Source organism: Platichthys flesus, chromosome 13, assembly GCF_949316205.1.
Source record: "Platichthys flesus chromosome 13, fPlaFle2.1, whole genome shotgun sequence".
In the NCBI taxonomy this organism is placed as follows: domain Eukaryota; kingdom Metazoa; phylum Chordata; class Actinopteri; order Pleuronectiformes; family Pleuronectidae; genus Platichthys; species Platichthys flesus.
The window spans coordinates 24157316-24183935 of record NC_084957.1 but is presented as its reverse complement, the minus strand read 5'-3'; the positions used below and the strand labels follow the sequence as shown (position 1 = coordinate 24183935).

The following is a 26620-nucleotide window of genomic DNA, read 5'->3' as shown; positions in this document are numbered from 1 at the left end:
AACATATGTCTGACCTCTGTGCTTGCCAATAACAGTTTATTGACCAAGAACTAAGTCATATTTTGCTAGGGAATCAAATACTTATTTCACACAATCAGATTTTATATGATAATAAAATTAATTAACCTACCATTACAATTATAGACTGTTAATTTCGTTGTCAGTGGGCAAATGTACAAAATCGGCAAGGGATCAAATACTTCCTTTACTTTACTGTACATATAGTTTGTCCATACCATTCTTTTGAACACAATATCTCAAAAGCCTTGAGGGAATTTCTTCTATTTAATACAAACAATCTGTTGGATTAATGGATGAACTGATTTGATTTTGGGGGTCAAAGTCACAGTGACCTTGCAAAACCCTATTTTGACTTGTGATCATGTCACCTAAAGAACGCCTTGACAGAATTATTTTTCATTTGGCACAATGTTCACTAAGATTCAAAGATTAACTTATTTGATTTGGAAAATCAAAGGTCAAGGTCACAGGGGCCTCACAAACATGTTTTTAGCCTCTTGAGCGTGATAGCTCATGACAATCTTTTCACTTTCTACTCTACCTCGCTCCTTCTTTGTTTGTTACTATACACATATTTTGCCTTTTCTATACAGTCAAGTGCATCAAATGGTCCTTTTGTTTATCTTTCAAATTATACTTTCTTTGAATATTAAATACTTCATTTATAGAACTGACACATTTGCACCAGTGCAGAAACCAACCTTTCAGAAATATGTGGACTGCGTTACTTCACATTGTAAATATTCAATTAGTAAAGTTTTAATATATTTGTTTATTTGTATGCCAAAATTGAAGGAAATTTACATTGAGTTGAAGTGGCTTTTTGGTTTGAGCTTTAATTTCCGTATCTTGCCCGAGGACACTTCTGTACAATTAATGGGGGACACTGGGGAGACTTAAGTGTCAGCTTAAGAATTCACACCCAACTTTAGCCAGAAATTCCAATCCAAGCAACAGGACCAGTTGGTGGATGGTTGAGTGTTTGCATATATTAGACTGTTGCTCCTTGTTTAGACTTGTATCTGATCAGCTGTATTTTGTCTCCTGCAAGTGGCTGGTGAAACGAGCCATAGAAACAAGGGAAGAGATGGGTGACTATGTGAGAGCTTACTCCATTTCTCAGTTCCAGAAGATCCACAGCCTCCCAGAGGTGAGAGTACCAGTATGCCACAGAGCCAGAAGAATAGGCTCAGTGACTCTACTTTATAACAATGTGTTTCTGCAATCCCAACATATTCAAAAAAGTGAGGCATCGTAGCACTTCAGGAATAGGTTTTACTTCATGTCGCTGTCAATGAATTCTCCAAACTTAAAATAAAAACAAAAGTAAGCTTGGGCACTATATGTTTTTTAAGTGTGGTCTTCAGTATTTGGAACAATACGCTCTTAAAAAAACAGGATATGAGATGAACCAATCTACAACACTGTTATTGAATTGTTTCAGTCACACAGGCTGTTCAATTAACAAGAAAAGAAAATCAAGTATGGGACCAGCAGTGTTGCCACAGTTACTTTGAAAAAGTAACAGTTACTTTACAGCTTACTTGATTTTAAAAGTAACTTAGTTACTCTACAGATTACTTGATTTTAAAAGTAACTAAGTTAGATTACAAGTTACTTTATCCGTTACATTCAGCGGCTGCCGACAACGCCCCCGCCGCCTCTACATAAAAATGACAACCGGTTTTGCCAACACTCACTTTATTAGAAGGCGCCTGAAATTATTACCATTGGGGGGCATGATGTTTGTTAAGCCAAAAATGTGTCAGATATACCAGCACAAAATAACAATATGGGACTAAAAATATCAATACAGTATCAACATATTGATTTATATTCTTTTGAATGTAAAACTGTACTGTAAAGCGCTTTGAGTGGTCAACAAGACTAGAAAAACGCTATATGAATACAAAACCATTTACCATTTAGCAGAACTTTGCAGGTATGTGGTAATAATCCACCACCATGGTTTATTTAAGAGAACCAAAGGATAATTAAGCAAAAACTGCAATTAACTGTCCTCTAAATAAGTGCTGATGTTCAAAAGTAACCTTTGTATTATAGGATGAAGAGTTTCTCCAGCAGAAAGATAAGGCTGTGAAAACAGTTCTGGATGTACTGGTGAGTTGCTACAACTTTAGGCAATGCAGTGGCTTCAGAAAGTATTCAGACCCATGCAGTCTTGGCACACTTTATGGTTTTATTGATACATTTTAATGGAAAAACTGATATAATCAAGATTTCTAAAGGATGGGGTGATTTTTCCGTTCACATCCGACTGGAAGGAGACCCCAGTGTACAGACTTAACCTATTCAGACCTGCTAGTGGACAACTCCAAGTACACATGTGAAGGCAAACAAGAAGCATTAGGGATGCGTTTGAGATCTGTCTAAGACCACGTTCGGACATGATCTTCGATGCATTTGGCCGCATTCTTTGTCAGACATAGATTTTGTCTACATATTATCATCTTTTTTTTTACTATTTCAATCAAGTGAAATCTTATTTAGTAGAGCTGCACATTTAGTCCAGCCAAGTAACTCATTTTGGAGCCAAAAATAGAACTAATTGTAAAAGAATTTGGTTCAGCATAGATCATTTCTATGAGGGGTCCAGAACAAGATACTAAAAGTCCTAAGAAATCCTATTTGAAGAAATATGTTTAATTCTCATCAATCCGAGATGTGTGCCAATAAGGCCAGGCAACAATACACCCCAATGATTGATTTTTTTTTTGCTATTACAATTTCTTTGAAATTAATTTGAATATGCAAGTGAGCTATAAACTTATCGAATATGCCCCAAATACACCTAAATAGGCTTAATTTGTTCCCTTACTCCTACCACAATAAAACTTTACATTGTAAAGTATACATGAAAAGTAACTTTTTTTGTATTAAAAGTTTCTTTTGAAATGAATTTGAATATACACATGAGCTCCACACTTATTGAATATGTCCTAATTTGCATAGGCAGAAACACCATTCATATGTATGACAAAAACATCGGACCAATCTTCATCTCTTTGTGCTGCAGTCTTTCTTGCCACTAAAGTGGATTACATCTAGTATTTCTGGTGGTGCCGCAGGCTGATCGGTCATTATTGGCATAAATCTCCCATCCAATACATACCACCTCCAGTCTTTTGGGTCCATACGTTCACTTCCCCCTTTCCACTCCATAATTTGGTAAAAGACCCAAAGAATATGGAACTTTGCAGCTGTTGACGTTGGAGGGAGAGTTTGAGGTTCGACTGGAGATGAGTTCTGAGTTACTTTATCCCAGAATCGCCTGTATCTCAGCATATCCAGTGAATCATCTTTTTCGCCCCCATACAGTAATACCAGAGCTTTTTCACATGCTGCAATAATGATGCCTTTTTCCACATTTTCCTGTGACTGGCTGAACACCTTAGCTTGTTCGAGAAAGCTAGTATCATTCTTTATTCTTTTGGGCGGCTGTGGCTGAGGGGTAGAGGGGTTGTCCTCCAACCTGAAGGTCGGCAGCACGATCCCCAGTCTGACCCATCTTCATGCCGAAGTGTCCTGTGTTGTGCTGATGCTGAACCCCGAATGGCCCCCCATAGAATAACAAAGTGCTGCGAATAGATGCACTGTATGAATGGGTGTGTGAATGGGTGAATGTTAAACTGTACTGTAAAGCGCTTTGAGTGGTCATCAAGACTAGAAAACCGCTATATAAATACAAAACCATTTACCACACCTACCAAAAAATCAGGTACGTATATAATGCTAATATGTATGAGCAGATGAAATTTCATGTGAGTCCAGTGTTATTAGGGGTAGTGATCTTTACTCAGTTACTGTGTGGTAACAATTTGGTGTAGATTGATGGAGAAAGATGAATGTTTGATCCTTTTTAAAGTTTAATCTCTCTAATATCATTTTTGACTTGTGGTTTGCAGGAAATGTACAAACCGCAAAGAAAGTACAGGAGGCAGAAGGATGCAGGACAGCTTCTGGATGAAGAGTCTAGGGTTCATTCCACCCTGCTGGAATATGGCAGGTAAGATTAGACATCAGGTATGTGTGTGCTCTCATGCTTTGTAACAGAAAATCACTGTCATTTGTTTGCATCTCACACATAGAAGGTCTTGACCTATTTGATGTGCCTCAAGATAATGTATATTATGATTTACCGCTATACAAATGAAATTGAATGAATCTCCATTTTTTAAGAATTGCGCCAATGAGCAAGGATCCACTAGGGCCATAGTGACATAAATTTGTCATAAAAGGGTTTACATGAGGCTTGTACACATTCACAACTGTGCATGCATTCTGCTGCTGCCTGAGTGAACATCATCTCAGGTCTAGTTTGTCTGACATGTTTTTTCATTCATCCTTCCATCACCGCCTCTGTGTAAGAATGTCAGATTTCCTTCTGTAAGTATTGTATGAAGCATTTTTTCTGCAAGCGTCTACTCATAGCACTTTGTTTTGTGTCTAAACATGTTGCTCAGTGAATGCAAAGTTCTCACATACTGTGTTATTGGCATGATGGATGCACAGTGTGATCTTGCTTTGATGCATTTCTGTATGCGTTTATTTATTTTATCAGACATTCCTTCTTTTGGGAGCTGTTTATCCTAATGTTGCAAACCTTTATGATGTCCGGATGTAATGTAACATGGTAAACATTTTTTTATTGCAAATGCAAAGAAAATGGTTTAATTTCCACATCTTTGTCACAATTTGTTCTCCAGGCGATATGGTTTCAGAAAGCAGTCCGAACAAGAAAAGGTTGGTGTTGCAATGATGCAGCTTTTTCAAACAACATTTTTCTGTTATTCAAAAAGTGACTTTGCAGACACCATTTCATGTGTTATGATAATTTCACTATTGTTATGTTAATTTATTATTTATGCAATCCTATTATTCTTCCTATTCAGACCAACACATTTGTGTCAAGTTCTAGAGTTCTGCTTTAACCATCTGAGCTACATTGTAGCCAGTGATGCTGTTTGGTAGCTGCTTGCTATGGATAAAATGTATGTGGAAACATATTGATAATGTATACTGCAGGGGGATTCATTACATCACATTTACTTATGATATATATGATTTTGGGAGAAGAAGAGTTTTCCAGATTAATGGTACACTAACAATCACTCAGACAACAGATGCTTTGGTTTTGAGTTCACTGTAACAACTTGCTATTTAACCACTACACCAGGGTCGTCCAAACTTTTTATCCCGAGGGCCACATAAAGAAAAAAATACGACTGTCTGGGCCACTCACGCCGCCATACCCCCTGCCCTGGAGTGGACTGTTGACAGTGCGCCTCAATCGCGTGGATCAGGGCGGGGGGCGTGGCAGCGTTCTGAGGGACAGCTGGCAGGTCAGGGGTGAGTTGGGTGCCACCTAGCATCTAAACTGAGAAGCACAGTACAGTGGGCCATAGTCCATTACATTACATTTATTTAGCTGACGCTTTTTTAGCTAACTACACTGTTGTTTAGCTAAATGTCAAATGTAGACCAGTTGTAACTACACAAATTATTTTCTGCTTGTCTGTTTAACATGTGGTTATATATAGAGATCTTAATTGGTCTTTTACTGTTTACTGCACAGAAACTAACAATCGCTATTGTTGTCAACTCAAGTTAACGTCACTTCGCCTGGTGCACTGTGTGAAAGCTGAGAGAAGAAGTAAATTGTCTTAATTGCAGTAAACTATATGACCACTGTAAAAGAAGCTTGATAATCTCGTTGCCACCCCTCTCGTCAGAGAAAGAATGTTAGAAGCAACGTGAGAAGCTACCTTATGTCTACATTGCAACATGTCGTCTGCAGTAACTTTTTTGTCAGTTATCCCCAAAATAACACAGCAATGTTATAGCAGTAGTTATGTCCAAATTAAATTGGGCTTATTGGAGCCAAAATATTCTCAAGTTTTAACGAGTCCACCCAGTTTTGTTTATACCATGTAATGTAGGACAGAAAAATTGCTTAGTTTTCCCCTAATATTTTTTATTTCAAGGCATGCAAGGGCAGTTACTGAACCTTAATTCAAGACAATAATTCGACACAATGAATTAGTTTTCATGCGTTACAGTCATCAATTAATCGTTTGTATTCAGGTTATTGCCTACAGTAATTTCCCAAGCAAAGATCACTTAAAATCTATTTTCAATTTCAGCCACCAGCAGGATTTTTTTTTATTTATGATTGTATACTGTTCAGTAGCAGATTCTGAACATGTCACCATTTGCAGAGTTAAACTTCCTCGGCCAACTGAAGTTCAAAGATTAATACTGTCAGTTCTGATGTAGAGACTGTTTGAAATTCTCATTCAAACAGAATGTAGATTGGGTGCACCTTTGATGTGTTGCTGTGACAACTCACCAACATAAGACGTGAGAGTGTCTGTGCTGTCCATAAACACAATTAAAATTGAAGGATTTTTTCATCAGACACGTTTAAACGTCAGCTCTCCAACCATAACTCTTTTCAACCAAGGTGGACCTGGGCTGATGCTGGAGCTGGTTCGGAGTCATTCTTGCAAACCGCTAGAGTTACGTCATTGCGTCACTTTAAACGTTCTGATGTCTGAGTAACTCTGGCACCACCTTCAAGCACAGCATCAATAATGGCAGAATACACCAACTTTTTTTAAGACAGTTTGTCTCTTACACTGCTCCTGTTGTTAATGATAAACCTGCCCCCAGCCCCCGACATAAGCGTTTCTGTGTTGGTACCAGAATTTAACCTGTTTTTCTGGCAAAAAGTCAGTTCTTAGGCTTTTGAAAACAAAGAGTTTGTTCTGGATTAGGCACTGGCCCTGAATCAGCCCTTGAATTAGGTGGAAGGTGGAAAAGGTGTACCAGAGAGCAAAGAAATTCAAATTCACTTTTAACACCCAATACAACACAGCTTTTCTGCTCTTATCGCAGCATGTTTGTGTGCCTGCTTTTGCACCACTGCACAAGGGGGAACAGAATACGAGCTAACAGGAACAGATCAGAACAAGGCTTCTTATTAACATACTTTCAATCTTACAGATCTAAAAGCAAAATAGAATTAAAGGTCACAACCCACCTCGATAAAATGTACTTCTTGCTGCCTAGTTGAGAGCACTGTTTTTATTAATATTCTGCCGCTGCAAGGGCTGTCATTCTGGGAGCTGGATGGTAGGGCGGGAAACGATAACTTAGTTGGTATGAAATGTGTCTTCCCTCCACTAGGTGGATGAGGGAAAGGCTTTGCTAGCCAGCGGCTCTCAAGTGACCCCTCCTGGGATGGTAGAGGTGTCAGAAGAAGACGACCTGCAGGCAGCAGAGGAGGTGAGTACTTTATGTACTGCGTTACAGATAAAGGGCAAAAGTAGACTTATTATAAATTCCTTCAAGTAGCAAAAATTTGTAGGACGTTGATTCAATTTAGTTGCAATTAATTATGCCTTACGGCTAGTTATGTGAAATATAATGCATGATACATTAAAGAAACTAGGCAAGAGAATATATTTATATATAATATATAATAGAGGGATTAGAAATAGGTAAAAACCAAATTACTAACAATATTTTTTAATCCTTAAATAAGTACTTCATTTCAGAGAAAATATTTTAGTAGTAGTAATAGTGTGAATTTTATTTCACCTTTTCTTCTTTTTCTCTAACAAATTTTAATCACATCTTAACATCTGAACAGCCACCTGCTTTCTTCTTTATTGTCCTCTTAAATCAAACCCGCTTTTTACTCATTTTGTATTCCTCCTTTTTATTCATTGTGTATTCCTCCTCCTCTCCTAACACCAGTTGGGCACAGAATGCTTATTGTAATTCACAGATTTGATAGTGAGTTTCTTAGGCTGCAATGAAGCTACATCTGTTCAATTAGAAACGCTCTGTCAAACTTTGACAATTCTCATGATTTATCTGTAATACGTCCGGATCTCTATAGGATGGATTCTGGGTCCAGATCCAGACTGTTGCTGCCTATTTGTGACTTCTGGTTAAGGAAATGCATTATAGGAATTTCTGTTTCCACAGGGAGAGTAGAACAAGACTGCGTTTGTACCATCTGCACCTTGCATCTTTCTATAAAGTACAGTGAAGATTAACATAGAATTTTCTGGCTTTAAAATGCAATTTTGTTTTTTTCTCTTAGATGCAAATCAAAACTCTGATGACCAGCATGGCTGCTATGGTGAACGAAGAGGTAGACAGAAATAATTTTTCTGTGTTCTCTCTCTAACCTTACTGACTCATAAGAAATTAATCACCACAATATTCCTTTATTTATCTGGACCTGTGTTGTTAAATTGTAGTATTCTTCACTATGCAGGTGACCACTCTCACTAAGGACTCTCCTCATCGACATTATGCATAAACACAATTAAAGTTTTTTGAGTTGAAGAATTGTTGGTTGTTACAGAATCATTTGTCTTACTGGAAAATTGTATATGATCCCTTCAGTTTTTGCTGTATCCCGCCCAAAGTCAGTTTAATAAAACACAACTTTTTTCTAAACTCAGTTTCATCAAGAGTTCACAAAGCATCTATCCTTTCATGGGATTTTCTACCTGAAAGCTATCTCATCATGACTCTAGGTCACATGTTAGGGCACCCCTGGAGATCCCCTAAATTTCGAAGACAAAACTAATCTAAAAATACTCCTGAAACTAGAATAAAAATAATTACCATTTTGGTCAGGTAAGAGACTTGCTCTCTGATGCCTGGTAAATGCAGGTCTTGGTAATTGAAGGTTTTCTGTCATTGCATTCAGTATAAACTGAACAAATTAATGTTAAGTGATGTGTGGTTGTGACTGAGCTTTGTCATTCTGCAGGGGAAGCTTACAGCGAGTGCAGTGGGTCAGATAGTTGGACTGCAGTCTGAAGAAATCAAACAGATTGCCTCTGAGTATGCTGAGAAGGTGAGTCTTAAAGTAACAATGTCAGTTTTAATTAAGGAGCAGAATAAATTAAATTTCCTTTGATCAAGGTCAAAGGGAATCAGTCAGAGCACAGTGACACGTAATTGTGATGTTTGCTCATAAAGTTGTGTTCAATAATGTTCAAAGTTGCATGTTACATCAGGAACATTTGCGTATAGTCCCTGTGTATTAACCTCCGTGTATATTTTATCTGTTAGCATTTATTTTTTGTAAATATTATGTAATAATTGTGTGCAAAGCAGTCAGAGCTGATCTCAGAGGAGCGTTCAGAGCTCTGCGGTCCGTTGCAGCAACACCACAGGGCGGTCGCCTCGCTCACCAAACAGATCCAGCACAAAACGAAACAATTGAAGGAGGTGAGCAGTTCACTGTGGTCTACTTTTCAGTCCACTTAAACAATGTTATGCCTTCCACTGTGTCAAACACCCTAACCCTAACACTTCTGCAATCACTTGGTTGACATAAGTACACAAAACTATTTGTTGATGGCATTGGTGCAGAACCAACATGTAAACAAAACACATGTTACACTCACCATGTCAACATAGGGCACAATAATTCCAATAGAACAGACGATACATTTAGAACTTGTATATTGCATGTAGTCTGTTTTCATTTGGTTCATTAACACATTGAAAGGGCTTATTTTTACACTGCTCAAAAAAATGAAGGGAACACTTAAATCACACATTAGATATTAATGAACGAATTATTCAACTTGAAAATCTTGACTGATGTACATTGTATAATTTTTTGATAACAACATTTATTAACGATCAATGGAAACCAAAATATACAACCCATTGAGGGTTTTTTACTTTAAGTAAAATGGTCAGAATGTAAAGCTGTACTGTAAAGCGCTTTGAGTGGTCATCAATACTAGAAAAGCTCTATATAAATACAAAACCATTTACCATTTACCATGTATAGATGTGCCATCCTGGAAGCGCTGGACTGCCCGTACAACTAGGGATGTCACGAGAACCGATACTTACGATACCTTTCGATACTAAGATAACAAAACACAGACGATGCCCATTTTTTTGAAGCACCGTAAGAACCGTGAGCGCCGAAACCAGCTGTTAGCATCGGTGCTGCGCCTCTTCTAGAGCTGCGGCGCTGATCTCTGAGCAGCTGAGACCAGAAAAACTTGGTGTTTTCATTGTTTCCACTGATAAGAAGCAGCCGGTCAGTTAGTGAGCGAATGCTTCACGTGAACGAGCTGTGATCTCACTGTGTGCCCCGCTCCCCGCCCCGCTCACTCGCTCAGAGACACAGTCTCGGAGAGCGCGCACGCACGCACACACACACACACATCGCCTGCTCCTGGTATTTCATGACGGCCTGATACGATGATGGTTTAAAAAAATTAACGTGAACGTGACGTTCACTCACGTTCACGTGCACAGGGAGCCACTGCAGAGGAGCTGAAGAGCCGCATACGGCTCTGGAGCCGCAGGTTTCCGACCCCTGCTCTGGAGGATGACGTGAAGCGTTTTTACCGTGGTATCGAAATTGGCATCGAGAATCGTGTTATTTTACTGGTATTGGCACCGACTACTGAGTTTTTGGTATCGTGACACCCCTACGTACAACCTTATTGATTTAATTCATTCACCATTGTAATATCACTTTAAACGTTATTACCTTTATGCACATTCTATAGACATAAAACATTTTTTTTAGCACTATAATACGGGCTTTCTTTAACCTGCAATATGACTTCTTGTAAGTTTAGTTAGTTATTGTTCTGACATTGGGTTACACCCCATCAGGTATTAATGTGGGCCATTATGAATTTTCTATTTAAACAAAATTAAGCTTACAATGATTTCAATTAGTGATCAGGGAGGGTGTTATAATTGTCATTAATAAGTATTCATATATTTATGGCAGCTAAAAGCCAGCCATGCAGAGGTGAAGACAGGCTGTGACGAGGTCAAGCGAAAACTGATGGAGGTAAGATGAAGCTAAAATATTGTCATGAAACCAAACGTTTGTGTTGGCAAATGTCTGACATATGGCACAGGAGAACAATGCCAGGAATATTACAGAAGTCCATTGATTACAGAGTTATTATTTAAGTCTTGGTAGAAACATTTAGTGCAGAGATAAAAAAAATACTATAATCACAGGCGCAAGCATTTTTTTAAAAATAATTACTCTCGATAAAATTTGCCCTTAAACATTGGACTTGCCAAAGAAGCATAATTAAGTCAATCCTATTTTGTTTGAAATTAAGATGGAGAACATTTTAAGATGGGAATTATGGCAAAATTGTGAAATCATGCATCTTCCTAGGCAACACAGCTCTTGGAGAGCCTGGAAAAAGAGGTCAAGTCTTTAGAAGAGCTGGAGGAGCAGGCTGACAGTGGGTGAGTAGTTGAGAATAATTATTGTTTATTTCTTTTGCAGTTTTTCACATATAAACTCTGAACATGCGCTGAATCTCCCTGTTACTCATGCCCATTTAAGATGCATTCTCACCTGCTGAAATATGCCAAGATTGAGTATGCAGGAGGAAGGATAGAAATGTCAATACAGATTGACATTTCTCTGAATCTTTTAGCCAATGACTAAGGGATTTCTGATAGAACTGTTGGATTAGGAGGAAAAGTGTTTGAATTTATTAGTCAATATAAAATGAGGAGAAATTAGCTAACAACTAATATCCCAGCTCTGTGTTCTTGAAATTTTCTAATCTTAGGTCATTTAGACAACACAATGAGGCTACATGTATACACTTGTGTCGGGTTGTTTTTGTTGAGCCTGGCTTGCACCCCTCTCAATTTGCCTTGTTCCACAGGGGTCTACTCTGACCTAGTTCCAAACCTGCTGTTTTTGCCTGTTTTGTTGCTTCTTTTGGTGTCCATTTCCGTCCTTTTGTTCGTGATGGTCTAACAGCCCATATAGAATTTACATCCTCTACATGACTTGAGATAGGCAGCTCGAGGATGCCGTGTCCATAAAGACAAATGTTGCTCAGACATCTTGGGACTCCTAACCACTTTCTTACGTAGGAGTTGATCATTCTCTCCATGTTCTCAAGTCTTGTAATAGGAATGTCAACTACTGTTAGTGGCCAAATCATTCGGGGTAACAGGCCAAACTGTAGGCACAAGAGCTTTAGTTTATCAGGAAGCATGGACTGGTCGATGTTCTTAAGGCGGCTGCTGATTATAGTCAAACTTTATAATTAAGAAAAATCTAAAAATTTAAGCAACAAAATAAGAGAAACTACCTGTTTTCACAGACTAATTTCACTTCATAATGACATGTCACCCCCTCATAGTCTGTGTTATGAGCTCTTTCATATATGAAGGGTTCTTGATTGTTAAGGGCTTTGTAAGTGAGGAGCAGGATAATTAATAATATCTTTTTTTTTATAGGGAGCCAGTGTAGCGAAGCTAAGGCGGGAGTAATATGATTTCTCCTTCTTGTTCTTGTCAGCACTTGTACTACAGCATTTTGGCCCAACGTGAGGCTTTTCATAGATTTACTGTGACATCCTGATAATAAAAAATTACAATAATCCAGTCTAGAGATAACAAATGTATGGACTACTGTGGGAGCTGTCCTAGAGACTTGTTTTATTTGTGGGTCAAATGACATGTCCTGGCCAAACAAAACTACAAGGTTCCTAACTGTAGAGCTGGGGGCCAAGATTAAACCATCCAGTGTGACCATCTGGTCAGACAATCTTTCTCTGTGTTTAGGGTTTTTAGGGCCAGTTTGACCTAAGTTTTGTCTGAATTTAGAAGTAAGAAGTTTTGTGCTTCATAGATATGTACACCAGGATGTTATCTAAGTAACAATGGAAGCGTGCTTTATGCTTTCTGATGGGGTTAACTAAATAAAGCATCTATAAAGTGAAAGTATCAGTCCTGGGACAGAACCTTGGGTAACTCCATGGCAAATGTTTGTGTGCATCGAGGAGTCATTTTTAAGATTAACTAATTTAAATCTTTCTGATAATTATGACTTAAACAAGCCTAGTTCCATTCCTTTATATCCTGCATGTTGTTCCAGTCTCTGTACCAGGAAAAGTATAGAGACAAGTCCATTATCTGATACCATGAAAGGGTAATTGGTAACCACAGACTGTCCAGGAGCTCACTGATGTTCGGATCCAGGTCTAGGAGGAGTAGGAGGATAGTTTCCATGGTGCAGAGCCACCATTCCAAATGGCTAATCCTTTCCACCATCTTGGCGAAAAACTGCATTTGTTGCAAGTACCATTAATGCTCAAGGAGGCAGAGCAGTAACTAAACATCAAACACACTGAGCAGGAGAGAGCAGGGGAGTGAGAGAAGCCATTGTTAGTTGCAAAAGCTAAGTTGCTAAGCTAACGCATGACTGTAATAGCATGTAAACCACTGTGAATTAGCGAGCAAGTCGCTAAGAGAGGGAGAGATATGAGTGTGAAAGTGCCTTGAAATTAGCCTCAGTAGAATTAAGAGAGATGAAAAAGAGCAGAGGTCAATACAAAAACACCAACGAAAACCTGGAAGTATATCAGCCCTTATGTGTCCCCTGACAGTCTAGGTCTATATTAGCATAAGTAAGAGCTGGTCCAAGGCAGACCTGAGCCAACTCTAACTGTTAGCTTTATCAAAAAGAAAGTTATAAAGGCTACTCTAAACGTAAAGAAGGTGTTTGCCTTTCAAACTGTAACTGGGAGATTATTCCACAGGTGAGGAGCCTGATAGCTTAAGGCTCTGGCCCTACTCTACTCTTCCAGACGAGTTAGCCTGAATTTTGTGAGCACAATGCTCTAGTGGGGTGATATGTAATTATGTGTGCTTTGTAGTTGAGGAGGATAATTTTTTATTCTATTCTAAATAATAAGCTAATACAGGAGAAATGTGATTTGATGTGTTTTTGGTGATTTCCAAGCGAAACCGTTTCGAGAATGTCTTAGAAGGAATAGCACACCATTACCGACGAGCCGCACGTTTTGAGGTTATTTTTTGTGCATGTACAACGAAAACTGCGGGAAGAGTAGTGTTTAGAAATTTTATTTCTCAACCCACCATTAATATGCTCTATTTCCTCAATGGTTTTAACTCTGGAATTTGAACTATTTTCTGTCATCTGTTTGTAACTTTACTGCTGTATGATTTATTCTATTAGCTTGGTCATTATGTGTTATATTAAATAGCATCAATGCATGTGCGCTTACCTGAACCATGTATTTACCAGAGTGACTGGTTGTCTTGTTAATAAAGGGTTTTCAATTGAACCACACATCTGGAGTATCAACAGGCACATGAACACTGTAGCAGATATTGGAGTGTGGTGATGGAATGGATCCAAAGACCATTTTAAGCATGGATTTAGTGTCTGTGATAGCACTCAGGTTTTGAAGGATGGGAAGGGATTTAATAATTACAGCTGCCATTTTGCAACAAGTTTTGAGTGGTTGTCAAATTTTTTTTTAATGTTTGACATTTGACTTTGCAACCTCGTAAAACTTGTGATCTTTGAGTGGTACCACAATGTAATAGTGTCTATTTTGTTAAACAGCTTGTTGGAGAAGCTGAGGGCTCTGGTAACAATGAATGAGAACCTGAAGCAGCAAGAGCAGGACTTCCGCACACACTGTAGAGTGAGTACAACATCACACATACACACATTCTGAATCATGTTTATCCCATTCTGTGTGTACAGCATAGTATAACTTTAGTTTTTAAGTCCTATATGACAGTTATATATAATTTGTATGAATTTTCTCTAACATGGATGTGTGGACCAGGAAGAGATGGCCCGTCTGCAGCAGAACATTGAAGAATTGAAAATGGCATCAGGACAGGATACAGAGGAAAAGGTATCTAGCACATCTTAGAATTGCACAATTCTCTGAAACGGTATACATCAAAAGAAGTAGAGAAGGTTGATTGTAGTCTTCAGTCCCAGAGAAAAAATACTTGAACGTGAAACCCACCAGTAAAAATTCAGTTCACAGTTCCGTTTTTATTGGGATAGTTATGATTTAGATGACAAACTTAAGATGATATATTTAGTTATTAATCAATTGTGTCGTATCATGAATCCGGATCCTCCGGCCACTTTAACACTGAGTCCTGGCTGCGCTCGTCACGTCTCGCGTTGTTCTGAGGGAGCACAAAATGTTGTCGACTGATTCTTCCTAATGTTTAAATTCAGCCTCACAAACTTCGGAGCAAATCATACAAACACTAAGTAGACTTCATGTACTGATCAGATCCTAGTAACTTGTTATTAGTGTTGGTGTTTATAAGTTAGAGTGAGTGCTTCTGCCCTGATCATGAAGCAGCTGCGCAGATCGTTTTGCAGCTGAGGATCCTAGTGAAACTCTGTATTTTCACTTTTTGCTGCCACTGTTCTTCAACAAAGTAATTTACCGGCTGATTTACGATAATGGACTCTGGTCCTCTAATCTCACTGTGATGCTCATACAGTGTACTCTATGGTGTCGCTCTGTGGGCGTGATTTGGGGGCAGTGCCCCAAGGCCTGTGTGTGTATATGTGCTCCCAGTATGAGGATTTTTGGAGAACTCACACCAAAACGCACGCTCCCCTATACAATGATGATTTTGAAAATAAACGATGTTGCAAAACTGGAGCTTTCACATTCATCATTTGTAAACAGATTCGTTCAGGGCAGCACTAAAAAAAAGTTTAAACGTACTCATTGAATGCTGTTCATGCACAATATTGCATACTAATCCTTTTTTTCTTTTCTCAGGAGAGGAACCAACTGATAGACAAACAGTACAATGCAGACAGAGATAAACTACAGAAGATCCGTCTGGTCATGGTAACTAAATTAACTAAACAAAAGATTTGATGGAGCGGGAGGTCATGGTGTAGTTGACTTATAGATTTGCTTGGATGTTCTGATCAATTGTTAATCCCTTTCTGGTCTAAAATTTGAGGTAGTTAATAAAGATTAGTCAGACATCAGACACCTAACTCGGGTAACCCAGCTGACATTCCCTAGTGGGGTCATCAGCTCTGATTACATCCCATATATACTTGTTGGTGATATATACATGGCTAAGGTTTTGAAAGATGGGAATTTGTCAATTGTGTTTAGTAGTGAAGAGAAGAGGGAGCAGGATTGCTGGATGAGAAAAATTGGACGATTTAAAGTGGCGAGTGTAAGCAGTATTGAAAGAAGAAGCAAGTGGAGTGATTTGGGGGATGCCAGTCGGAGTTACAATGGAGGGAATTAAATCAAACTTGAAAGGAGGAACTGTAAGAGGTGTTGGTTGCAGGTGACTCTTTGCTTCTTGAGCTATAGTGTCAGAGAGATACATTCCCAAACCAATGAGATGTTAAAATTGTCAGAGAGTTGGTCATACAGCAAATAAATGCAAGGGGATAAAAATGTGCTGAAAAATCAACCACGAACGACCAAAATATTGTAACTGTAGTTACAGTGTGGCTTATGGGTAGTGTGAGGTAATGAAAAGGAAAAGGGTGAGAGTTGTATGCAGAGTAGGGCTGCTCGATTAATTGAAATTTAATCGTGATTACGGTTATTGGTTCAAACGATCTCCAAACCACTATAATCTAGTTAAAACGATTATTTGGCTTTTTTTTCCGAAAGACACGCGCAGCGGTATTTAAAAAACAGTGCAGCTGGAAAATGGCAGAGGGAGTGCAGCCCTGTTAGATGGACAAAAAGGGTAGAAAAACTGGCGAGCAGCAGCACCACACAATGTAGCGCCCGCACCGCTACATTCTCCAGCGCGCAGCCGCCTGGCTGTTCACACCGGACCCGCAGTTCTCAGCGCCTGTCAGCCCGCGATTCTCCGCTTGTTTTTGAATGTAACCCATTCAATGTCAGGGTTCGGGGGTAAATGATGATGGTCCTCATAGCTATCCCCCACCCCTCCCTTTCTGTGTGCTTGTAGTGAGGGGGCAGATGGTACTTCTGGTCTAGTCATTTAAAGAATAAAGCATAGACTTCAAAATAAGGTTACATATTCATAATCGTTTGAATAATCGTTATTTCGATATTGTCCAAAATAATCGTGATTATGATTTTATCCATAATCGAGCAGCCCAAATGCAGAGGCTGTGAAACGGATGAGTCGGAGTGTAGTAAATAAGGAAAGAAAAGCACGGAAGCAAGTCATAAAGAATCAGAACAAGACACTGAGGGGAAAGTGAAAATTGACTTGAAAACATTTTTTTACTTTCATAGGTAAATGCTACAATGGAGGTTAAATCTAAAAACTGAGAGAATTCAAACAATGTTAAAGGCAGCTGCCCATCATGCTTAGAGGATTGACATGGGAGGATGTGATGAAAGACATCGGTGTTCAAGGAAATGTAGATGGAAATGGGCCAGTGGCTTACAGTCCCATCATGTGGGATAAATGCGGCTGGTTGTGGCTCATGGGTAAAAGCAGTTGTCTTGCCCACTGCACCTCTGTGCCGTCCGATTTGAAATCTTCTCTTAGAGAAAAGTGCTGAACACCCACTGTGGGCCTTCGCGATGCTCTGTTTTAATTAAACAGTCAGATTCCCCTGGTCCGCACCAGTTCTCAGTCAGCTGCTAGGCGCCAGCCGAGGCGCACCGCCGGTGGCCCCCCCCTGCGCAACCCAGCAAAAATCAGCTACGGCGCCCACCAGCGGGCGCCGTAACTGAGTTGATCCGCAAGAAGGTACTGACACACGCCATGAGTCGCTTCCGCCGACCGCCGTACACGGTCCCCTCCAACCGGTCCACGCCTTCCACACCGGTGACAGACACTGCCCCGCGGTCCAAGAGAAAGAAAGGCCCCGCACCAGCGACGCCGGTCATCATCCAGATTAAAGTTTTTAGCAGCATTGATGAGGGTAAACATCCCGAAGGATAACCCCACCAAGCAGTCCCGCTGCAATCACAGTCCATGCTAAGGACATGCACCCAGATATGGTCAATCTGTGGTGAGCCTGCCTCAGAAGAGGGTGTCTTGTGATTAAAGGCCAAAACACCTGATGATGCTAAGGTACACAACTGAGGAAATGTCATGTGTGGTAGAAAATAAAAGATAGTGCTTTTAAAGCTAGGGTTAAATTATCCTAGAAAAGCTAGCAAGAGCAGGTTACACTTTTTTTGATTTGTACCAAATTAAATGATTGGTTGTGAACAGGCTGACTTTAAGGCCCATCCCATTTCCCCCCTTGACCCTAGCCCTAAGCCCCTCCCCTTCTTTTTTGAATGTTCACATGTAGGGGTAGGCTGTCACAATACCTAGAGGAGAGGTAGGGCCAAGGAAGAATTTTCAGACCCACACTTCAATCCAAGGGGTACCCGGAATGCCTTGCGCATTACCAGCAAGCTTGGAGAGAGACCCATAAATTTAGCAATATCTCCATTAATACGGATTTTAAAACTTCAATTATGAGTGTGATATCTTAGTTTAATATCATTCCAATGTATTATGGACAATTTCTTCACAACAACCTTAAAAAAAAAGGATTAACCACTAGCGTGATAACAATCCTTTTTTTTGCATGTTAATCCAAATAGTTTCACATAATTTCATATCCCAGTGGTAGAGGTGAAGGGGCAGCAATGACAAATTAATTGAGGAGTTATTGTAAGTAATGGTCGAGTATGTGTGTCGGCATATTGTATATCAAGCAGTCTTGTTGAAAATAATATCCTGCAACCGAAACATTGGGCACAGCGTCCGTTTTGATTAAAAAGAAAAATAACAAACCCCTAACAGCCTGATTAATAAGTTCCAAGGTCCTACAGAGTTCCTCCTTCTGCCATTTTCTGCTATGATCAGTCAGGTTATTAAACTGGTCTGGTCTTTTGAACATTATTTCCTGAACCTAGATTGAAATTCTTACAGTTTCTGGAGATATTTAATCTTTTATTCTTGCACAATTTTCCCCAGCATTTTAGAGAAATAGGTAAGGTAGAAATTGGTCTGGATTTACATGGGTATAGCTTTCTTAATTAATTGTTTATTGTGCAGGACATTAAAAGTGCTTTATTCAAAAACATAGCATGGGGTTTATCTCCTTGATATTATACTACTGAGAATTACGCGAGAACCTCCATTATTATCATATGAGTATATGATCAAAGTTTCTTGAAACAAATTCACTTGGTTTGTTCGCATACAATAATTCTTATTTCATTTAATGGAAATATAACAAAGACAGTGACCTGAGTTTTATTATTTGAAACTCTTTGAGCTGAATTACTCTAGAGGTTAATTCCCTCTGTTCAGGCTCGGAGGAACCGTGAGATCGCCATCCTGCAGAGGCAGATTGACGAGGTGCCAGGCCGGGCCGAGTTGACCCAGTACCAGAAAAGATTCATTGAACTCTACAGCCAAGGTGCGTTCCACTTCTGTATCTAGTCTAACCAGAATTAGACCAGGAAAGTATTCAGTAGACATTTGATGTATCTCCACTTATGAATTGCACTAAATGTCAGCAGAAGATTAGGAGCGAAGGCTATCTACTAATTCTTCTTGTGCCTTTCAGTTTCTGCAACACACAAAGAGACAAAACAGTTCTTCACGCTGTATAACACATTAGATGACAAGAAGATTTATCTTGAAAAGGAGGTCAGTTACAGCATGGTTAGCAACATGGGAAAAAAATCTTAATATAATTAATTCTTCTGTGGCATTGAATCAAGATTTGTCTGTGACTTTAGCAGGTCTGTTCAGTTTAACTAGTAATATAAATGAAAAACTAATTAAAGTGAGACACCAGTAGACAATTATACATTCTAAATATTATTCATAAAATAGTGTTTTCTCATCTGTAGGTGAATCTGCTGAATTCTATTCATGACAACTTTCAACAGTAAGTATAGATCTGCTCACCTATCGTATGTTTGTAATATGAGAAGAGAAGTTTGCTTTCCCATTACCTGCATGGTCTGTCGGTGTGTCAAAGCTGTAATCTGCTGTGCTGGTGTCCAGGGCCATGTCATCTTCAGCAGCAAAAGAGCAATTCCTCAGACAGATGGAGCAAATAGTGGAGGGAATCAAACAAAGCCGGATCAAGGTAGAAATCACTCTCTTAAAGAATAATTAAAGTTACGTGCCTTTTATAGATTTGGAAATATCATTGCTGAATTGAAGTACAGCTTTGGAAGCAGTACAAGAAATCAGACAAGTGATTCAGATGTCTTAACATTGTTTACACCATTACAACACAAGCACATCTCAGTTTGTGTGACGCCTGCTTTCTGCCTGTATGGTTTGCCAGATGGAGAAGAAAAAGCAGGAGAACAAAATGAGGAGAGATCGGCTGAATGATGAATACCTGGAGCTTCTCGATAAGCAGAGGCTCTACTTCAAAACTGTCAAGGACTTTAAGGAGGTGAGGAGGACAGTCAAATATCATCATATTCTTTATTAGTTGTGGATTAGGCTATTTTGCTGAGAGGTGTTGCTGACTACAACAACAAGCAGTTTATATTAGATAATATCTACAGTCTTAAAATTACTGTATCGGTGAATCAACACCTCTGTAAACAGTTTTAATAAAACTTAATTTTGGGGGGATAATATTATTGATTAGATGTTGAAAATGACTACCAGAGTCATTCAAATATTTAACATAATTACCAACATTTCTCAAAGTTAACAATAGGATCAAGATTTAGATAAATAAAATATAGACAATCTAAAGTTTATATTGATCATAAGATTATGTCTAATCATATGTCATATTAGAAGTGAAGTGCAATCATGAAGTAGTTACAAAGAAGTTATGTGACAGTAATGATTAAATGTTTTTTTTCTCTCCAGGAGTGTCGGAAAAATGAAATGCTGCTGTCTAAGATGAGAGCCAAAGGAGCTTCTTAGCCCTGAGTCCAGCATAAAAAGTTATTTGATATAAACAAAATATTTCTTCTCATGAGCTAAATTAATCATAGTTAACTTTTTTTTTTTACATTACACACGTTGTTTCATTGTTATCCTTTATGGTTGATGTGTTTGTATGCCAGCATCTAAAAACTTGTGAGAAGAGTCCAGGATATTATATATACACTGCGCCATTCACATGTGCCAAATCCAGCTGCCTGAAAAACATAAAGAAATCTTGTTTTAACGTATCAAGTCAAAAGAAACTATTGAGTGTTTGACAAATGTTGGCGTGATCTACAACTGAGGTGCGAATACAGCATCTGCAACAACCAAGATGGTCAACAAATACCAACCAAGTTGAAACTGTTGACTTTCAAAATTAACAATGTTTGGGAGCCTTGTAACGATCTTCTTAATCGGAACCTTATATCTGACAACTTTTCACTGTGGGACCGACCAATGTCAAATTAAATCATAAGTCAACTAACCTTAACTTCACACTTTCAAAGCTCTACTATACAATTGCCCTAGCTTGAGAAATGTGTCAATTTTGTTTCTGTTGATCCCATGTCTACAAAAGGTGCCTTAACTTTTTTTTTCACTAATAATATATATATTTATGAATTTAAGGCTTGAAAGTCCATCATAGTATTTCGAAGTTTCCAAGTGAACATTTAAGCATTGCTCTTTGTTTGATATAATTTTACAGTCAGGCTGCTCGGCTGTCATTATATTGTTTGAGCTCACTTTATATCTTATATTTGCTTTCATGACCCAATCACCATAAAGTTCTTAATATAGCAGCATTTAATGAATAAAATTATCTCAATAATTGAAATGTCTCTTGTGTTACTAATCTTTGATAAGATTTGTACTGTCAGACATTATGTGCTGTTTTTATCAGAGTGTTGTCAAAAGTAACATGATGACTCTATGACGAAACATCCTGTGAACCCCCAAATCAATTCAGATCTGGTGCACATGCACAAGCTGGCATATTGACATCTGTTCCTTATTTAGTCAGCACAAATCCCACCAGTTGTGGGAGGTGTATTACTCACAGAGAAACAATAACTTCAGATAATGGAATATATTTCAAGATTTAGTTGAGAGAAATTCAGTCAGATGGTGGTAACTTACCAACAACATAAAAACTGTTGATGAATACTTTTAAAAAGGGTCATAATTGATGCAGCAGACCAGAGAATTTATTTTATTGGGTAGCCTACATTGCCCGCAATGTAACTTTACTGCTGACATTTGGATCAGAGATTTGACTGTTTTCTGCTAGTTGCTGTTCATACAGCCTTGAGCCAAAACTCAGGTCTTTCTACCTCTATTTTACACTGATTTAATTATAAATGATTAAGAATGCAAATGTATCTACTTACAATAACCTCTATAATAACAATAAACATCAGAAAAGTTGTGCAAATCTATTAAATATTCAAAATGCAAACATCTAATTTACTTAAGTATCATCTATGAGATGTGTCTGCACCTGTGATGATTGGAAAAGTGTCAGTGGCCTTCATAATATTTAATTGGATGAAGTTTGGAACAACCGGGACATTTCAGAGAGCAGGCTCTCACAACCTTTAATCCGACTGTATATCTAGAGGGACCTGATGGTGGCTGTCCAACTACAGTCCCCATCCAACCTGACAGCTTCAGTGGCTCTGAAGAAAAAACGGGCAGAAAAATGCAAACACAGGTAAGGAAAATCAAGGACTCAAAGCTGAGATGGCTGTCGGAGTTGTTTCAACTCAGTACCCATTAACGGCTCTGACTACTTAGGTCAATGTAATATTTCAGCTTTTCTCCTTAATAAATTTAGCTAAATTGTCTCAGTATATATATTCACTAGGTTATTTAGGAGTATTGAGTTTAGATTGATAGATTATTTTCGCATACAGCTGCAACATGAAAATTTGAAAAATGTAAGGGGTTGGAATGCTTCTTGAATGCACTGTCTATTTCCTGCTACCCCATGTACAAATCCAGCTCCATAGATTAATAGATTTCCCAATCTGGTGTAGAAGAACTTGGCTGAACTGAACATAGCCCAAGAACCATCTCCCAACAAAGAAATCAGAAGACTACCTGAGAGTCTGATTTCCTCAGCCTACACCAGGGTTGGACCTCACTGATGCCCATGTGGCTGAATAGGAACAAATCACGTTCAACATTAGAGGACTGAAATAAGTGGAAATAAGATTTTTACAGCATCAGTGCCTTGATATGACATCTTCAGATCTAGTTTTATGTTTGGATGCTCAATTATGTACCTTTGGACATGTAGTGTATTTGTCACTTCAATTTTAAGTCTGTAAGATTTAAGTGAAAGGGATCTATTGGCAGTAATTTAATATAAAAGTATCCTAGTGATGTCTTCACTGTTGTCTCATCTAAATTGAACGATTTGATAATTTATTTACCCTACAATGGGACATTTTTATATTAAAATACTTTATATTTACATCTGGAAAAGGTCCTCAACGGAGGCCGCCATGTTATTTACAGTCATCCAGTTATTATGACAAAATTAAGGCTACTACAGGTTCTCTTTCATGTGTGGATGGGGAGGGTGAGGTGAGGGGTATTTAGCTGCATCATGCAACTTCTCTGCTAGTTATCAATAAATTCTACACACTGGACCTTTAACATAATTCTGTAAAACTTTCTAGAAACAAAAATGTATTAGATCACAGAACTTTTGTTAGTTTGTTTTTAAATTAGGACCATGTTCTTTTCCTTCAGACTACTTGCTGCTTTATCAGCTCACTCTCCAATCACCATGATTGAGATACTGCACAGACAGTTTACATGTCTCTTGTCCATCAAAGGTCTGATTGGGGAACATAAAAACATGTTCATATATGCAGGTCAGTTTTTCTGACTATACTTTCCTCATCCTTCTATGGTGGAATGAAACTAGATCAGAGAGATTGATTGTGAAAATATAACAAGATGCCTTCTGTAGGAGCTTCACAGAACATCACATGTTGGTAGTAGTACTCATATGTAAGATAATACCTAACTGATGTGTGTAAGTATCTCACTATGTCCCTGTCAGAGCTTCAGAGTAGACAAAGGCACCGAAGAGATAAAAGGAGGAAGTGGGTGCAGAGAAGGCGCTAGAGCACAAATTTGGCAGAGTGAGACAAACAGGAGGCCTTACCTGGTGTTGCCGGACAGATTCTCACTATATCTGAGACTGTGGACCTTTCTGAATAGATATGATTGTTGGTTGTACATCGCTGTGTTGCCTGCTGGAAGCTGCTTGATATCTTTCACTATGAATGTTTTCTTGGTGCTGCGTGGTTTCCTGTTGCTCCTGATTGTCGGTGTGTATGATCATGCATTTGGGGCAAAGAGACAACAACCAGTGATTTCACCTGAGAACAACAACTCTCGCCTCCGAGGTCTCTGGAAGCTACACATGAGGAACTCCCTGCTGAAAGGTAAAGGTCAAACAACACATAGGAAACTTTCTTAAATGCTAATCCTCTAAATGTTTTTTTTCTATGGATTAAACTGTGTTATGAACACATGATGATGTTAGTGGGACATGGTGTGGAAGAAAAGCTGTTAGGAAGTAAGAACCCTAACTACGTGTCATACAAATCTCTTTCAGTGCTTTCTGTAACTTTTCCTTTAGGGTATGATTTTCTTTAATCAACATTGTTGACTGTCTCCTTGGGTCTTCATTAGCTCACAATTTAACAGTGTAGCTGGTCAAGGCATGTATACTGTCCTCAGTGGTCAAGACAACGCGTTTCATTTTGGAAGTGTACTATTAAATTAACTTGCCATTCCTGCCACCATAATGTGTGTTGTCAAATCAACCAACAAGACTGAAATCTTAAGGGACATTTTTGACTGTCTTAATATAATACATGATAACACATCTTTTGTATATGTTACTGTTCATTGTAATCAGTAATATACAGAAGCTGCTTCATATTAGCTCTCGTTGAAGTTAATACTATGCAGTCTGATTTAAATCTTCTTTCTCGTGATAGCTGTATGTAGGTTAATTACTGGCATGAATACTAAAATATATCACTATCACCACTCAGTATTGAAACTGTATCTGTGCAGAAAAACAATTCTAATAACATGGCATTTCACCAACAAGGATAACTGGTTATTAAGTACTGTGCACATCAGCAACAACAAATGATCTCTTCACATTGCAGGTCCTAGTCATCATCCAGTCGAAGAAGGGGTCAAAAAGAAGCTGCTTTACTGCCGTGTTGGCATTGGCTACCATCTACAGATTCTGCCCAGTGGCTCTGTTGGAGGCATCCACAAACCCACGGAGTATTGTAAGTGCAGTCCACACATACAACCTCCTTACCATAAGCATGTGTTAATTTTTCAAGTTTATTAAGTCTGTATTGTAAATTTGGTCCGTTAATTTATGCTTTGCTCTATTCTGCATTTCTAAATCTCCACAAGCTTGGCTCAAGGTATTTGCTATGAAGCATGGAGTGGTGGGAATCAAAGGAGTCAAGAGCGGTTTGTACCTCTGCATGAGTAGAGAAGGCCTGGCATATGGCGCGGTATGTAGTCCCCCTTCACATCTTCAATACTGCATGGTTTAAATGTGTGATATTTTTACTCTTCAAACCTTAGTCAAAGAGTTGTAAAAAAGCTGTAGATGTAAAAAACAAAAAACAATTGTACCTAAACACTATAAACAGGTAGCTGGGTGGTTGTGGCTCAGGTGGCATAGAAGGCCATCCACTAATAAGAAGGTTGGAGGTTTGATCCCTTGCTCCCTATTGCACAAAATGTGTAGCAAGATACTGAGCCCAAATTGCACCTGATGGCTGTGTTGGCCGTGGGTGTGTGATGTTTGATCTAGGTCTATATAATGGGACATCATAAATGTGGTTTTCTCTTCCAGGAGCACTTTTCTATTGACTGCTTGTTGAAGGAGATCCTGGAAGAAAATCATTACACCACCTATTCCTCTCTGTCTCATCCTGGCATCTACCTGGCTCTTTCCCACAAAGGAGACCTCAGAAAAGGTAGCAGTGTGGGCCGCCACCAGTCCTGCACACACTTCCTTCCTAGAAGACCACCATGATCCGGGCATAGGACAGCCAGCTTTTTGAGAAATAGAGCCAAATACAATTCATGCTGCCAGTCTACCATGTGAGGAGAGCAACAGACCTCCACACAGCAGGTTTCAGGTTTGTCATTTCCACATATGTATGCTTGACACACATACAACGTGACAAAAGGTTGTTCCTTTTGGACCTCAGTGTGACAGAACAGACGCCACACAGTCTATGGATTCTTATGGAGTCTTATGGATAATAGTTAGAGTGAATACTCTTTGCCGAAACAAGGTTAACATTCGGCAGTTTTCCTTGTGATTGTAACCATAGTGCAAAAAAATTAGTCTCACAGAAAGAAATGATTTCCCATTGTGTCAGTGTTGAGTTAGCCAATCTTGATGGCCATGTCTTGTCATGTTGTAGAATTTCATTGAAAACAAAGGTGGAAGAAGTTTCATTTCATTGTGAGTTTACAACCATACTCACTGTACCAGTCTCCAAAAGGCCCTGGTGTGTGTAGCTGTTACTGTTTTTCGATTGGATTACTGTTGAAATTATTCAAACAACAAAAGCAGTGAAAAATGTAGTTTATAAAAAGGCCTATGCTTCCAACAGTGCCACCTAGGTAAGCAAGTAATGTCTGGATATTTTTACCAGTGCTAAAACCTAAAACAGCTCCATTGCTAAATGCTGCCAGAAATAAAATCTTTTCTTAAAAATGCCCAAAACTAGGGTTGACTGTAAGAAGACGGAGAATAGGATTTTGCTAAACAAATTAGAAG

The 26620-nt window shown here is 38.8% G+C and overlaps 2 protein-coding genes across 4 annotated transcripts in view; both read left to right on the top strand.

Moving 5' to 3' along the window:
• The window catches only part of ccdc93 (coiled-coil domain containing 93), a 28942-nt gene extending 7338 nt beyond the window's left edge, over positions 1 to 21604 (top strand). The window contains exons 5-23 of one of the 3 annotated variants that reach the window (XM_062402339.1): positions 1073 to 1171; positions 2086 to 2142; positions 3948 to 4048; positions 4749 to 4785; positions 7231 to 7329; positions 8156 to 8206; positions 8837 to 8923; positions 9184 to 9300; positions 10841 to 10903; positions 11246 to 11319; positions 14471 to 14552; positions 14700 to 14771; positions 15672 to 15743; positions 19168 to 19276; positions 19427 to 19509; positions 19716 to 19753; positions 19873 to 19957; positions 20162 to 20275; positions 20707 to 21604. In XM_062402339.1, coding sequence (XP_062258323.1) covers positions 1073 to 1171; positions 2086 to 2142; positions 3948 to 4048; positions 4749 to 4785; positions 7231 to 7329; positions 8156 to 8206; positions 8837 to 8923; positions 9184 to 9300; positions 10841 to 10903; positions 11246 to 11319; positions 14471 to 14552; positions 14700 to 14771; positions 15672 to 15743; positions 19168 to 19276; positions 19427 to 19509; positions 19716 to 19753; positions 19873 to 19957; positions 20162 to 20275; positions 20707 to 20763 — 1497 coding nt within the window. In that variant the 3' untranslated portion in view covers positions 20764 to 21604. Of the gene's footprint in view, positions 1 to 1072; positions 1172 to 2085; positions 2143 to 3947; positions 4049 to 4748; positions 4786 to 7230; positions 7330 to 8155; positions 8207 to 8836; positions 8924 to 9183; positions 9301 to 10840; positions 10904 to 11245; positions 11320 to 14470; positions 14553 to 14699; positions 14772 to 15671; positions 15744 to 19167; positions 19277 to 19426; positions 19510 to 19715; positions 19754 to 19872; positions 19958 to 20161; positions 20276 to 20706 lie in introns of those variants that run through there. The other 2 variants (XM_062402340.1, XR_009924014.1) reach the window with 2 other exon arrangements.
• A 2604-nt stretch (positions 21605 to 24208) lies between these two features.
• fgf9 (fibroblast growth factor 9) lies at positions 24209 to 25864 on the top strand. Its single transcript, XM_062402381.1, has 4 exons — positions 24209 to 24230; positions 24969 to 25097; positions 25231 to 25334; positions 25682 to 25864. The coding sequence occupies exons 1-4, from the start codon at positions 24209 to 24211 to the stop codon at positions 25862 to 25864; spliced, it is 438 nt and encodes a 145-aa protein (XP_062258365.1).
• Positions 25865 to 26620: the final 756 nt, after the last annotated feature.

What these genes read in the sequence shown, in the direction of transcription:
- fgf9 (XM_062402381.1), top strand. Translation starts at nt 24,209, where the DNA reads ATGAGGAACTCCCTGCTGAAAG. An exon ending in GAGGAACTCCCTGCTGAAAG is followed by an intron (nt 24,231 to 24,968) that starts GTAAAGGTCAAA and finishes TTCACATTGCAG; the next exon opens with GTCCTAGTCATCATCCAGTC. An exon ending in CCACAAACCCACGGAGTATT is followed by an intron (nt 25,098 to 25,230) that starts GTAAGTGCAGTC and finishes AATCTCCACAAG; the next exon opens with CTTGGCTCAAGGTATTTGCT.